At 37.9% G+C, this 16,416-nt stretch overlaps 1 protein-coding gene across 1 annotated transcript in view; it reads right to left on the bottom strand.

The window, feature by feature from the left end:
* Positions 1 to 1,150: 1,150 nt before the first annotated feature.
* LOC139693665 (uncharacterized) overlaps positions 1,151 to 16,416 on the bottom strand; it is a 30,606-nt gene continuing 15,340 nt past the window's right edge. The window contains exon 2 of the mRNA XM_071591904.1: positions 1,151 to 1,246. Within this exon, the coding sequence (XP_071448005.1) occupies positions 1,151 to 1,246 (96 nt within the window). The remainder of the gene's footprint in view (positions 1,247 to 16,416) is intronic.

Raw genomic sequence — 16,416 nt, 5'->3', positions numbered from 1 at the left:
CTAAAATGTACGATAATTTGCGAAGTGTAAAGGAAAGAGAAAGATAAGAATAAAAGATAAATATCAAGAAAGAAATGTTGGAAAGTTACAGAAATAAGATGAGCGTAAAAGTGAATGTGAAATGAATGAATGATCTACTCGGGAATGATGCGCATGGATTTCCAGAGTTAGAATAGGATATTCGAGAATTAATATAATCGCTAACTAAGCCCTTTTGTAATAAACTAATCACTGCATTGCAATTCGGCCGCAATAATGGCATTAATGGACTAGCGGTAATGCAGTATGTGCACTGATGCGATTTTCACCGTACATCATCGATGAGCAATTACGAATGGCAGCACCGTAGCAAGGGATTGAGGTTAAGCAGAAATACGTCATCTTTCAGCATAATTACTTTTTGTCTAAATATTGGCATCGTTGGATTCAAACTAATACGTAAGAATGAGTAAATAGTTTGTAAGAAGAAGTGTAATTTCCCTCTTTATAAGTAAGCTAAGTTTTCTCTGTTCAAATAGGAATCGAATATTGTCTGGATAAAAATATTTCAATAATAATTGATGAGTATTAGCAAAGAAGTTGGTCCCCGTACATATGCATTTATACGAACCTTTTTTTTGAAATGGGTTTTAATCACTGTCACTAACCGAGGCAAACATTCATTATAGCGTCTAGATGGTCGATTCTTAATTGGAGTGTCCCATTCTTTCCGATATCCTATCAGAGAATCCACATTTAGAAAATCCCTAAAAATTAATAACCATGCCATCTACGGAAGATGGTCTAAGAATAAGCAGGATAAATATTTAATGTAAGCTCAGGAAATCGTCTCCACTAAAATTATTTATTCATGATTTACCGTTTCCAGCTGAGTGGTATATCTAAGGAACGCATTAACAAGCCGTTTTCCATGACGATCAACTCTTGGGCTCAATACGGTATAGTGTAAGATTTTTGAGCACCACGTTCTCATTTAGGGTATTCCGAGAAAATCGTTTCAAATATTTCGGTGAACGATACGCCAGAGGTCTCAAAACAAAGTCCACTTGAGACACTCCAAGTTTGCGGTACACCAACGCCAGCACCAGGTTTCTCACTGCCTCCCTTCCATCCTACTTCTCTCTAATTAACTTCCTATCTCTAAGTGCTCTCAGCTGCCTAGGTGCTCCAGGCAACGGTTGCTATAATCCCGTAAATTCCAATCCCGCTTACCACTCTGACCCATTGGATTCCTCTGCATATTGTTCTGCGTCACAAATCCCAAGAATTTTTTACCCCATAAATTTTTAGCTCGTTTTCTCCTAGTTCTTCCTTCATGTTCCTTTCCAGGAACTCTGAATTACATATTAGATTTCTTTCGTGTTTTACTATTCAGAAGAAAGGGAATATGTGGTAGTTGAGGAAGAGAGGAAATAGTCGGGTTAAATTAGAAATCAAGGAAAAAGTGGATGTGAAATATAATGAGAAATTCTTAAAATGGAAATAGAAGGTAGACCCTTAGGTGAGCGGGGAAAGGGGAGGAAAAATTCGTTGCTATGGACGACATGTGTGGGGTGGAAAATATAATGAGATGATACAGAAATTGTAAAGGTTCCAATATTTATGACATGAATAATTTCTTAGAAAGTTTGTGAAAAATTAATGACAGTTTTTCGTAAAAGGACGTTCTCTGCACATTTTAGACTAAGAAAAATGAACAAATTTTATTAATTTAAGATACATCAACATCTGATCGGCTTGGGAACACTATCCAAGGAAAATTTTTCCTTTATTTTTCTCAGTGATTATAATCTACGATCGTTTTTCAATAACTATTTGTCTTCATGAGCAAATCTCCGTAATTTTCAATTGCCTCCCCTTCAGTTACCAATTGAAATGTTTTAAAGACTCAAAATATACCAAACTGATAAATATTTTATAGATATTTTTATTGACGAGCCACGTATCACTGAGAATCTCTCAGCACCCATCCTTCGTCAAGTCCTTTCTTCCGTTCTTCCTCTACGTCTTCGTTTCCCTCGACCCTCCCTTCGTATCGATCTCTTGAAAACACACACTATCTCCCTCTTTCACTCTCTCATCTATAAATCATTCACCAAGGTTCCTCCCCATCCCCTTCCACCCACCTCCATCTCTTACCTCTTCATTCATATTCCTCTCTTCTCTATTTACTCTTCACCTGCATAATTCCCTCATAACTCTCCCCCTTACCATATTTCTCGGGGTATTTTTTAAACATATTTTTTTGATATTTTTCTCCTTTAAACGCTTTCTTGCGCATCTACTCGAATATCGTCTCTGATACATTTCTTTTGGTTTGTTCCAAATTAGTTGAAAAATCTAGAATAATTCTTTTATTCATCACATGTGCATACAAATAACGTTCAAACAGTGCAATTCCCTGTGAAAAAAAATACTTTTGTGCCACAAAAATAGACATTTGGAATTTAAAATTGAGAATTATTAAAAATAAAGAATAAACTTAGCAATTGCATCTTATATATCAACTATGTAAAGATCAATTAAAAATTATTTAACAATTGGTTTCAACAACCGAAGATTTTTGAGGGAAATGTTTAGGGAAGAATTGAAATAATCTGCAATGTTTTTTTACATTTTCCAATGTTATTGGATTCGTGAAAAACAACAGCGAACTTCACATTAAAATAAAAGCCTATTGAATTAATAATTCTCTTAATGAGATCAAAAATGCAAATACCAGAGAAATAAACCAAAAAGCACGCTTATACTCTTCCATTTATGATATTTGTTTACATAATTCCAGAGAATTGACTTCATTAGAAGTAACAAGCATGACCATTCATAGTGCCTGTAACTTATGAAATGTAATGTAGATTTGTATTTGTATTAATTTAATGATGAGCCTTTTAACTAATTTACTGAATTATTCACTGATTATATCGCCTCTGGCCGCAAATTATCAAGTAAATACTATGAGATGTGTTCAATAAAGAGCGATCATAAACTTTTATTTGTAAAATTTAACGTGCAAAGTTTTATTTCATGATTTTATTTTAGCTTGATAAACAATTTTTATTGGTACAAAGTTCATTGATCTAACTTGAGCGTTGCGTCAGCGGTGACACCCGTTGCAAGATAAAGCGTAAGCATTCCCTTACACTCACTTCTGATGATGATAAACGAATTCCATGAAGGCGTTTCTTTACACTAGGCAACAGGAAAAAGCGATATGGTACTAGATCTGGGAGGATGAGGAAGACACTCCAGATTGCTGTTCGCGAGGCAATTTCAATTTCGCATGGGTTTCGGAAAACCCATTTCACGCCAATACATCACATGTGCAATGTTTCTGCAAACGATGTGTGGATACTTAGAGAAATTTTCAAACTTTCCTATAGTCCTCCTAAATTTAATGTTAATTTTCGTAATACCAGTGTCCTAAGCTAATCGTCCATCATTCTTTGAAAATGATATTCTTAATCTGTCAAAATATATTCAAGCTCTGCTGGGTATATTGTAGAAAAGACTCTCCACATGCATCCTGTAGCATTAAAAAGGCCTTGACTTTTCCTGATTTACTCAGGCGAAAGCAAAACTTCAATGCAAAGTCGCTTGTAACCTCTATCATTGCTGCAGGAAACCAAACATGCTTCAAACTCAACGAAGTTTTTAGACGGAATTGGGATGTCAAACTAATGAAATCTCAACCAAGTATAAAGTACCGTTAGTCTAACAATATACAATGAAATTAAATGCTTAAATGAACAATAGATGGTGCAAGATATAATGCTTGACTCTTGTTTTTTTAGAAGTCCACTAAGTGATACGGCATCAATGTAATAGGACAATTAAATTTACAATAGAACACTTTCTACGATAAATAATAAAAGAATAATTTATAGGCTATTCTGTTCAAGCTACCCATATGAAAGAAAGTCAATCATTTGCATTAAAATTTTATTAATGTACGTTGTCGCGGAATGGGCAATCAAATCAATAGGAGTTGAATTCATTGCCGTATGATTAAAACACCCTCAGGACGAGCGAGAGAGCTAATGAGGGGTGAGTATGGGGAGGCTGATATACGAGAGAATGATATTCCATCGATAGCAGTCGGTGAACTGCCATTTGTAGTTCGTGTAGAGCACATTATCACTTGCAAAAGCACTTCGCCACATCGCGGACTCAACAAGGTTGACGCACTCCAACCTCTCCCTCGAGTGCTTGGAGTACGCGGGTGATGCTGCACGCGATCCAAGTGGACATCGCGCGCCCGGAAAACGCTCCATTCACCCATCTCCCAGCCAACAGACCCATCCACCAAGACCTCCTCTGTCCCCTCCCTCCCCCGACCACTCCAAGACCCCTCTGGGGGAAGGGGTGGAGAGGCGTGTTAGGATCCCCCTTCCTTCCTTCCTTCTCTGTACCCCTATCTTCCCACCCCGCTCCTTTTCCCTGACAACCTAACAACACACATACACTCGGTTCCCCCACCCTCCCATCCTCCTTCCCCAACCTCGACGCCGCCCTCTTCCCACCAGCTTTCCAGCCCCTCGAGGCATGGGGTGTATTCTACCGCCCCCTGCCCCCCTCTCTCTATCTCTCTCTCAACTTGCACTAGAGTCCATCCAAGAGAGGCGATGCGGACGTCGGAGCAAAATTCGGATCGCCTCAGCAATGGCAAGAGCCCGCAATGGTTAACCGACGCACTTACTTTGATTGAATTACGGCCGTTTAGCCTTCTAAGGTTTTTTTTGCCATTGCGCCTGCCGAGCACCCTTGAGGACGAATTGACATGGAACCAGCCGAGGGTGTGTGGAATGGAGAAGCAGGACGCCAAATGCGGTGGGTGTGTGTGTGTGTGGAAAATCCGAATTCGGTTCAGGTTTTGTTAACCGAGGAAAAAATTGCTTTGGCTTAAAATGCGCAAGGTCGTTAATAGTTCTCAAAGGACAGAAAAAATGACCAAATGGTGGAGTAAAACAGTGATTCTATGCGTTTACCCTATCTTGGTGTTCAACGTATAAACTTTTCTTGGATTTTTGGCATCATCATTACTCCTATTGTTAGTCCGAGAATACACTTCTGCTCATTAAATATCCATTTCTCCCTTGTTAACTACTTTGTATAGAGAAAACCTTTAAAAGCGTAATCAGACTGTTATATTCTGTGCAAAAATCTATTTCAAATGTTAATGGAGTCGTAAGTGAGGATAATTGAAATAAAATGAATTTAAATAATATTTGAATGTTTCTGTGAATGATAAAAACTTATAATGAGAAAAATTGAAATATATTGGCATTCAATTTTCATAAGCCGTGCCATTTTTTATCCAAATATGTACGCTAGAATTAGTAAAATTAAAAATAAATTAATCCTGTTCGGTATTACTTCAAGACGGGGATTTTTCTCAATCATGTCTATACATATAACTCCGCCTCACCTCGCGAGATTTTCATAAAAAGTAAAAAAAAGGAAATACTTATCGTGGAAAGGAGAATTATGCATTTTTATACCAACAGTTATAGTAAATGACGCGTATTGGGATACTCTTTTCGAGGTTGACATTTACTAAACTAATTATTGCTTTGAAAAAAACTTGTAAACACTAATTACATAAATTGTTAAATATGATAATAATGGCATCCGAATGACTGTAAATATATTTTTAATGATACAAGAAATATTAATGATTGGTCTCTGATATATCTCTGTACTTTTATTGCTTTTGATAAAGATTGAGAGATTACGGATTTCATTTATCTCAATAGCTGAAAACAAATCAATAGATATAATGCAAAAATCATCTGTCCTGTGCGTTCCCCCCAAGTCTCATTAAAATGAGTTAATACAATTTTATAGTGTAAGATTGACGTTTGACATGTATTATTTCAGCTTTTCATCATTAATGTGTTTTTTAATAAGATACTTTATTACTAAATGTAGTCAAACTTAAGGCTACGCAGCGGCTAACGTATAACTTATTTTTATTCGATTCTGACATAATTGTTAAACTTTTTTATGGAGAAAATCATAAAAACTTTTCCATCAAAGGTAAATGCAGGATTTAAGAAGTGCCAACAAATTTAACCGAAGCCATCGATATAGGGAATGACTTCAAATCAAGTATCACAAAAAAGAAACCTAAACTGTCATGCAAATTGATCCAAACTTCAGCGCCTACTATAAAAATTAACCGACCAATTCTCATTGGAAACATACATTTATTTCTGTCTGTGACTTAATTGCTACTCCAAATCTAACAAGTACAAAGAAACTTAAGAAACGCTGAAATTAAAGAGTATTATACCACTGAGTTTCAACTCCTACAGAAAAACTATTTTCAGGTGACACTAACATAATAAAGGTTCAAATCCATCCTTATTTACGTACAGTGGCAACAAAACTTTTAATTGGCATCGAAAATGAGTTTGTGCCTTCCTCCGTGCAAACAAAAAACCGGGAGCCCGCTCGAATTTCGAGGGAACTAAAGTACAACCCGCTCTCAGCCTTCTCCTTTTCGTTCACACGAGACCGTAGGCGTCGGGATGAGGAGAATTCTAGGTGAAAATAAATGAGCAAAGGAGGGGAGCACAAAAGCCGACATATAATCGCCTTCAATAAAGTTCTCGGGTTGACTTTCCTGTCACGAGAACATCTTCAAAATCTTCATGTAAAAGAGATGGTAAAACAATACGAGCGAGAAAATAAAGAATTGCATAATTGCTTTAATTTATCACAAGAAATGACTGTGACATTCAATCCTTATTTCGAGGCAATATGTATTTTTTTAAATTGATCATACTTAATTAAATTAAATATTTAATGAACACGTTACGAAAGCGTGTGAAAATGTTTTATTACCAATTGAAAATTAATGCTTAGTATATGATCAATAATATAAAATTAATGCTTAATTAATTGGTAACCGTGAACCCTGGTAACAAAAAAATATAGCATAGTAGCCAGGAGAGCTTCTGAAAATTAACTCTCGGATAGACAATCAATTTTGGCAATGGCCCAGCTTAAATGCCAGATAATCATAGTCAATAAATCTGAAGATAAGTCATCTTTTCAGTTAGTATTCAATTCCTGGCTGTGTGTACCAAATGCGGATCAACTCAGCTTTAGTTAGCTTAATTCAACATAAAATTAGAAATGTAATATTAATATTTAGATCTTCGTTTTATTAAATATTGATTGCTTAAGATTATGAAAAAATATGCACCAGGGGTCGAATAGCAACGAAAGGGTGAGAAAGTAGGAAATATACTATTGTTTCTATATCTACTTAATACCCCGTAAGTCGCCGCAAGGGTGTGTGGCGTGTAGGGCACAACCCGTAATTAAGATTTATACAGTCCAAAAACAAAGCAAGGTATACATTCATGCAAGAACACTTTCACCCCACACACATGAAAACACACAAAATACCAACTAACATACCCATGTACCTTCAAATTTACCTGATATCTTTGGCATATTTAATTTTTTTCCTACGTGTAAATTAATTTTTTTTTAATATTTATAAATTAACTTCGGTTTCCCGATATTATGATTCCTGATTTTTCAGGGAGAGAATGAGTATTTGTATATATCCGCACAGGAATCTCTCTCCCTTATTTTATCTTTGTGGTCAGATCTAGCTAAGTGGTGTGGGACCATAATAATTCCTTTAGTTTCATTGTTCCACTCGTTTGTTCTTAGCCTCTCTAAAAGTCTAAATCTCGCTTGTTCTCTTCGTATCTCAAGTGACTCCCTGTCTAAATCCCCTAAGAGACGTGTCTACTTTATTCTTATTATAACAATTTTTCACGAATCAGGCGGATTTTCTCTGGACTTTATCTAATTCTCTTTGCCAAATTTTCTCCCAAGGATCCCAAATACTTGCGGAATATTCCGAATGAGGTCTAATTAGCGCAAAATAAAACATCACTTTAACTTTCACGTCACATGTTCAAGTATCCTTGAGGAATATAGTACCTGGCAAGCTTGAGGTAGTCGTTATCTCATACTGATTATCCAGAGAGGGGAAGACATTAGTAAACAAATATATTTGTTAGATGTTGCCTTGATTCCCAGTCGAAAGGTTCCTGTAACTGCGGGTTTGTCTCCTGGTGTTGATCGATTTTTTGGTAACAAGCCGATCTCTCCTTCATTGGCTACCTCGTGGAAATTAGATATCCATCCATAGCAATCGACCAAACTAGGTTTTATTTATAACATAAGGATTGGAAGTTCACATGTTCCGAATAGTATGGATGGTTAGTCACTATCCTTGTGCCACCATTCTTTTAATCACAATTATGAAATTCTATAGACGAGAAATTCTTCACCGTTTGGACCTTAGATGTGGGTCACCCAAGTAATCATTCTGAATTCAGACCCGAAACAATTTGGTCACTAGTCGTGTTCACCAATTACTGCGGTTTTAAGGCTGAGATGAGGTTATTTTAATATTTTTTTCATTGCTCACACCTGAGAATCGAATAAATAACTATAGTATCTGTGTACTGTATTTAAATTATGGTACGAGTTTATTAATGAGCACATCAAATTAGTGCATACTATTTGCATGAAACAATATTTAAAACACTAGAAGGTTGATATAAATCGAATTTAAATTAGATCATTTTTCAAACCTAAATTGTTTGACTTTTCTTCAATTCCAATTTAGTATTTTTATGCGTCAAGTATCAGTAAAATAATTATTCAACTGCAAGAAATGAAAACGGGATTTTTTTTGGAACCAATAGGAGTAAAATATTGCGGTGGGCACTTCTATTTATACCCTGCAGATTAATATATCTACTAATGTCATATTATTTTTATTGAATTTTAGCACATGACATTTTCAAGTCAATTACGAACAGCACACTTTCGTGTTGTTAAATACTACTCATGATTAATGATATTTAGAGCCATTTCGGTGGTAAACGGGAGGTTGTGGTTACAAATAGGGGAAAAATATCCTATTTTATTTAAAATGAATAGTTTAGCTTTAAATTCCTTCCATTACGGTAATTAATTAATGTTTCTTCAATTTTAATGTTTTCCTTTTATTTTATTTCAGAATGAATAGTTTAAGTCAGAATAAATTTGCAATCAGAATGCAAAAAGTGTTGTGTAAATTCTACCTAATGAATATTATACGCGTAAGCGAAAATTCCAGATTTAACAATTGTGTCCCAGCCAACGACGTGGGCTGTATCTGGTTAGCAATGCCTTTCCATCCTGATCCACGAAAGAATATCGAAATAATATTTGGACAACCTAAATTTAACAATATTCTTCGGGCTATTTAAAGGGTAGGAGAGAAGGTATTTATTTCCAAATAAAGGGATGGTTTTTCCATTTAATAATATGATATTAATCGAATTCAGGCAATGTAAATCTTACAACAAATGAAAGGAAAACTGGGCCACTGATACTTCCGCAAACAGCTAAAGTGCTGTCAGATGAAAGTGTATGAGTACTGAAGAACTAGATATAATGCATACGTATCATTACTTGGAATGGTGGAGCGAAACGGGGAGTGGCCATAACTCATACCTTCAACTGGAAGGCCTTTGCCACTACAATACTGAGTCCCTTATCCCTGCAGAGAGGAGGGAATGAAACATGAAATATGGAATAAGTAGTTTTTGCGTGCAATTGTTTCGGGACAAAGCGTTGAAGCGTTAAGGAGGTGATGATGCAAGAACCGAAGTGGAGAAACGAGTTATTGAGCCGCCGAGGGAATGTGCTTACCAAGCGTCGGAAGAAGCAGAGTGGCTGAGGAGGGTAAAGCAGGCACGCGGGAAAAAACAATGAAGAGTGAGTCTTCGGAGGGGCGAGCTGAAATGATAAAAATAAAAAGTTAAAAAAGTAAAGGAGGAAGAGGGTGCTCCAGAAGCGACGAATATTTTCCTGGAGTGCCAGGAGGGTCAAAGGGCGATGGACGGAGGAGGCAAGTAATGTAATGCCTTCTGGAAAAGAAGTGAGCGAGTAGCTTTGACCTTTCCTCCAGTTTTCCTGCGTCTCCTCGAGGAATAAAAGGATAAAAAATATCTCATCGTTCACTTCGAGCAGGAAAAGATATTCCGTGCTCTTCGGAATGCGATAAAAGTCGTCTAGCCCTCTAGACCACTCGGTGCGCTTACTCTTTCGTTCCCATTTTAGTGCGTTTATTGATACAATCTATTTAAATTGTACTTTCTGACTGTATTACTCTAAGAGTTGGCCTCGGGTAATAACAAAATTATTATTTTATTGAACTTGTTTGAGTAATGTCTGCAAATAGAAACACCCAATTTGGCGAAGAAGTTACTCGATAGAAAGTGAGTAGAGACAAAATACAATAGCTACACACGAAATTATACGAATGACATGATATCTGCTCAGAATTTGATAATCACAGAACCTTAAACCAAATATTTTATGGAATTTTCATAGCCAAATTGCTGGTCACACATTCCAATTTAACTTAGCCTTCTCATGTCCAGCACAAATTCTGGTTCGAGTGCTACGTATGGATATTATTCGGTGGAAATTTAACTTGAAAAGGTGAAGATTAGGTGAAACGGAAACTAATTTTTATTTTCATAATCGTTGCTATATAGGCCTGAGGAAAACCAATGCGCAGATTTTCATTTTTACCTTTTCACGTAAATAACCACCGCAAAATATCTTTGCAATAAATGTTTTTCAAAGTTTATAATTTAATGAAATAATCTTCTTGGTGAACGGCAATGGCATAACATGTATGCACTAAAGGCAAAATATTGCACTACTAAACCCATTCTTCCTACAATACCGAAGATATTGACAATATGCATATGTAAGACAAGACAATACCGTCGATTACCGACTTGCCCTAGTCAAAAAGATAAACATTAAAATTTACAAAAATATGCAATTACAGTGCATACGTTACATATATTCAACTTAAAAGTAAGACATAATTATAAGAGGATGATAAAGTGGTTTTTTTTCTTTTATTTATTGAATATGAGAATTGAGACCACTAAATTTCGTTTTCTTTTATTCCTAATTCACTGGCTTCATATTCGTCCATTTGAAAATTTCCTAATTGGAAATGAGAGTCCATTCTAACATATAAAACCTAATTATATTTCCTACCTTCATCTCCCTCTATCTTTCTCTCAAGGCGTTTGAAGCATTACCAGAAAATGTATTCCAGTCCAGATCAAATCAGTTAATGAAGTCAATTCAGGCGTGAAAATCTTGAAAATACTTCAGAGGGGAAAAAATAATCCCCTGGAAGATAACCGTGGAATCAGTTGAGTTCATTTTTTTCCGGAAAGCAATCTCCGAAAAAACGATGTGAATGATTTAATACTTATCCTTTCTACTTCTGCGCTGCTTGAATTACGACTGGAAAATTTAAACGGAAGAAAGGGTCGACTAGGTAACTGCGGGACGGAAGGGGATGGGATTCCAGCAGGGACTGAAGGCATTACGAGGATCAAGCTATTAAACATGGCACCAGAATACATATATTTGAGTCATTTATTTTTGCAAGGTACTCACTTTCCTTCGTAACTTGGAAAAATCAAATGCTGAGTGTGTATTTTTCCTTTGGATGCCTTCCACTATAACCTAACCCAATGAAATTAATGATACAAAAATCTTATTACTGGAGAGTAATTTACGCAGGCAAATTTCCATCATGGACATTTTTTCCCCAAGCCGTTAAAGCGGGAACGGTGATACCATTTACTTTGGATGAATTGGCTAAGTAAAAGTACTCATTCATGCTCACGTAAAAGGAACGATTTTCTTCTTCATATTTTTCGTCTGGAGTCAAGTCATTTTTTTATGGACTGCTAACGACTAGTCTTATTTACAGAGAGCACAAATCAGCTAACTGTCACTAGGAATTCTTACACAGATTTATTTTTTTCAGAATATTAAAGGTTATGTTGGCAATTAAATAAATTATACAGTATGTGACAATAAATTGACCCATTAAATTTCTAATAGCTCTTTAAACAATGAAGAGAAATAGCATTTTCGATGATATCAAAAAATATTTGTACTTGGATCCGTTTTTAATTCCAAAACTCTCGGGATTATAAAAATTGAACCATAATGAAAAACGACTAAAATACTGAGTTATAGTCTCAGATGCTGCGCATAAATTTCAGGCGCTAAAAATAACAGAAAAGGTGTACTTTCCTTTTTTTCAATAAACCCAAATATATAAGAATGAAATGAATCGCTTTATAAAAGGCATGTGTATGCCATTGTTCTAATTAGCGTAAATAACCGCCCGCTACGGTGAAACCGAGTGTGGGTATTGCTATTCCCTATTTAAAATAATTTTGGTTGAGATGAAGTAACTCTTTTGGGATAGTAAGGGGACTTGATTATCCGCATTAAATTCGGCGGCGTTCCTCTCCCACCCCAATCTTTCGCCCTTGCCCTCCCGCCCTCTTGTCCTCCCACACCGACCCCCAATCCTCATTCCCCATTGAAAACACCTCACCCACTCCCCATCATCAACTGCTCCCTTCCTCCCCGGTCCCATCCTCCGCGGTCTTCAACCCAAACCCCAATCCCACCGACCTCGCGCATCCGAAACCCCTGCTCATTAATTTCCCAACCAAAACCACTTTGTGGCGCAGAAAAAGTGATTTGCGAGCCGCAACTTAATTTTTCCCCGGGAGTGAATTCTTTCACCCTTAAGCCACTTCCACCCTCCATCTCCTTCCCTAAAAGTCGTCCCATCACCCCCTCTCTCCACCCTCATCTCGTTCCCTTAGCCACCCAGCGAAGCCCATCCCACTTGCTCCTTCACCCTCATCCCCTTAAACGCCCAAGAAACCTCTCCTCCTCATTCTTCCACTCCCCCGCCGCCACTCTCCATCTCCGGGAGGGGCCCAAACCACCGAGGGCAACAACTTCCCCTTCCGTTCCCGTCCAGCCCTCCCCTTCTAGCTTCCCATCCCCACGAACCCCACTCAACATCCGCCAGTTCCGACCCTTTCGGAGTACAGCAAGACTCGCGCCACCTCCAGGAGTCCCAGAGCGGTAAACTCAAGACCCCCTTTCCGTCAGTTCATTCTCCCCGATTCATCTCGACCGACTTCCTCCTTTTTTTCCTCTTCCCTCCCGTTTCTCCCATCCAGCATCCACCCGCCATTTCCTCTACCCTCCCCCGCGCCAATTTCTCGTGCTTCAGAGTCCTCGAATGCCATGAGGGTCCTTTTTCGCCGGCCACTTAACTCGTGGAGGGCAGGACGCAGGAAAATTCAGCGTTTTTTTATCTCCACGGCCCCGCCCATCTAATCCGCTTTGAGCCTAGAAGGCGTTGAGAATAATGCAAAAAATTAGGTGGGCCATAAAGGGTTGAATGCGATTTACTGCGGACTGGCTCGGTCGCCTATGGCCTGGAGGCAAGTATCAAAGAGTAACATTTTGTAGGAGAAAGAAATCACTAAAAAACAAATCCTAGAATAATGCGGTGAATAATGCGAATGAGTGGCAACAATCTTTACGAAGTCAAACGATACCGGTATTCACAAGGTTTCCCTTTTCTCATTTTGAGGAATGAGCTTGTTGACTACATCTTTGTAAGGGCTAATGCCGATCAATCAAAAACACCCATCTTCTATCCCTGTCCAAGTGCAGCTTAGTTTTAGATCGGCGGATGGCTAATACCAAAGGTACATTATTTATAGTTTAAAACAGTTTGTTAAAAGGTGATTTCCACATTTTTCGGGCTGCGTCCGCGTATGTCGTTTAAATGCACAACAGTTTCGCCAGCTATCCTGCTGGCGTCCTCAGGTCAAGGATGAAAAGAAGCGTGGAAAAGAATTATTCCGCGCAAATATGAGGACGTTCCCTGATTGGCCAAGAAATTTCCCGGTATTGGCGCCGGATTTTCCGTATATAAGACGGGACAACCAGCTTCTTTTCATCCTTGACCTGAGGACGTCAGCAGGATAGCTGGCGAAACTGTTGTGCATTTAAACGACATACGCGGACGCAGCCCGAAAAATGTGGAAATCACCTACTCATCGCCGCGGAAACCTGCGAACGAACAGTTTGTTAAAAGTTTATCATCAGATTTATTGCAAACAATCACTTTCAACGGTGTATCATTTAAGCCTGTTGTGCAAAATAAAAATATATAAACTAACGAACTTCGAGGAAATGAACCCAAAGTTATTTTTTCCTAATTTTTATTATCTCCACCAAGTGACGGCCACGTCTCAAATTACGTCAATAAAACTGAGATCGGGAGTTAACACTTTCAGGCTTGACTTAGTGGAATACCTTCATGATGAGGGTAAAAAATAACAGACACTTTACACTTCCACACACTTTTAATGCCCAACAACCGTGGTTTCGGTGTAATGCCTGATGATGATGCGTAGCATGGAAACCATGGTCGTAGGACATTAAAAGTGTGTGGAAGTGTAAAGTGTCTGTTATTTTCGACCCTCATTATGAGATTGGGAGTTTCAAAAGTATTTTTATGATGAAGTGGCGGTTTGTTCTTAAAAATAGTTGCACCAAAAGTACCTTCTTTAGCCAACATTCTACACCCAACGTTTAAACGTCAAAATTTCTTCATATCCAGGCAAAATGTTTTATCCGAAAGTTTTGCAGTCACCACAGGTTGCGCGTATTACATCGTTGTGATTCATTTTTTCTTAAATGTGGATTTCCCTGTCACTCTCTGTAATTTCCTCAAGCTCTTTATTAGCCATTTATCATACCTTTTAAATATCCCTCGACAACATTTGGGGGAGAGTAACTTTTCCAGTCCTTTCCCTAAAACTTCCGTCTTCTAGCATAAGTTCTCACGCTCGGGCTTTCACCGCATCGGTGCCAAATTACTCCAAACAAGGTTCGCAGCACTACTGAATCAACTTCATAAACGCGCCATTCAGACTGCTGTTTCCTAAATGGCATATCTTCTCGGTTCTCAGCATAATAAATTCGCGAGAATTTTGACAGGATGGGGAGAAGGAAGGATGGGTGGGGAGAAGGAAGGATGGGAGGAGGCGGAGCAGGACGACTCTGTGCAGAGAGGGAGTGAAAAAATAATTTGAAAAACTCTTTTAGCGAAATGAGCGGATGTGCCGGCAACAAAAATCCCCAAATTGGCAGGCCTGAAAAACCCACAGGCGCCACCACCGCTTCTTCACCTTTCCTCTAGCATCTTTTACTCGTTCTTCCCCCCCCTAACACTCCACTCATTTCATCGTCGTACATCCCTCTTTTCCCTTCTGCTCCTTTTGGTCCACTCCCCACCCATGGATTCCAAAAAAAGGCACTCCTCCCCCCCATACCTACTACTTGGAACCCACACTTTCTCCTCCCACTTCGACCACCTCGCTTTCCCGTAATGCTACCCGCAAATTCTACCCACCTCTACTTCCTCACCCACCTTCCTTCTCTCAACCATTTTCATTTTTTTGAAATCCACTTAACGGGCTTACTCCTATTTCTCGTTCCTCTTCCACACAAAAATCATCTCTTTCCCTATTTTGCCTACTGGTGCTGTCCTCCACCGCTCTTCATGCACGCATTAGATCCTCCTTCTCCTTCCGTCTCACTCACTCTACCTCTCATTACCTTTAATCTATCCTCTCATTAACTCCTTCTCCTCATTTTTGCCATTCCAATATTCTTCTCACATCGCTCACTCTATTTCTCTCTATGTATCCCGACCAAACTACTCCAATAGAGGAAGGTTTCAGAGAGTATATTTAGTTATTTAACCGAGAATAAAGTTGAACTGTTATTGGAGATGAACGTTTTATTCCATAACTTTAAAAATGTGCACCTAAATGAACTAACATGCAATAAATAAAACTTATTTAGCCTTAATATGTATGACTGGGCAGGAGTGATACGGTTAGGCATTAGGTGATTAGGATTAGGCATCGGACAAGTGATCGATACCAATGTAAATGATAGCTAAAAAAAATTCAATGTTGGAGGTAATACCGCGGTATACTGATTGAATACCATTTACTATTCTTATCATGGCTAATTAAGTAAGCTACATAATGGCATACGATCAAAAAAACGATAATAATTCTATTCTACAAGAATGATTTGTGCCTGGCACAAAGGAATTTATTATTTTTTTAATTTTCTTTTTTATTCCTGATGTTAAAAAGTAACATTCAGGTGTAAGATGGTAATCAAAAATATCTCTCAAATGTATTGCCATGATAATAAAAAAAAATTATTTAAATATACAATCACCGTAGGAGAATTTCCATGGACTTGTCTTTCTAAGGGAGGAGTATGACCGGAACAAATAATTCAATCACAAACTTAAGGGTGGCAAGCTATTAGCTCCAGTTATTTGCTAACTCTACATTAAAGTGGGCTGTAGATTCACGGTTGTCCATTGATTCAATGTTAAACGAGTAAGATTGTTCAAATTCAGACTGGGATATTTTTTTC

This window comes from Hetaerina americana, unplaced genomic scaffold (genome assembly GCF_022747635.1).
Source record: "Hetaerina americana unplaced genomic scaffold, ioHetAmer1.1.p SCAF_5, whole genome shotgun sequence".
NCBI lineage: Eukaryota > Metazoa > Arthropoda > Insecta > Odonata > Calopterygidae > Hetaerina > Hetaerina americana.
The sequence above is the reverse complement of the archived record's forward strand: the minus strand, read 5'-3'. Positions and strand labels throughout refer to the sequence as shown.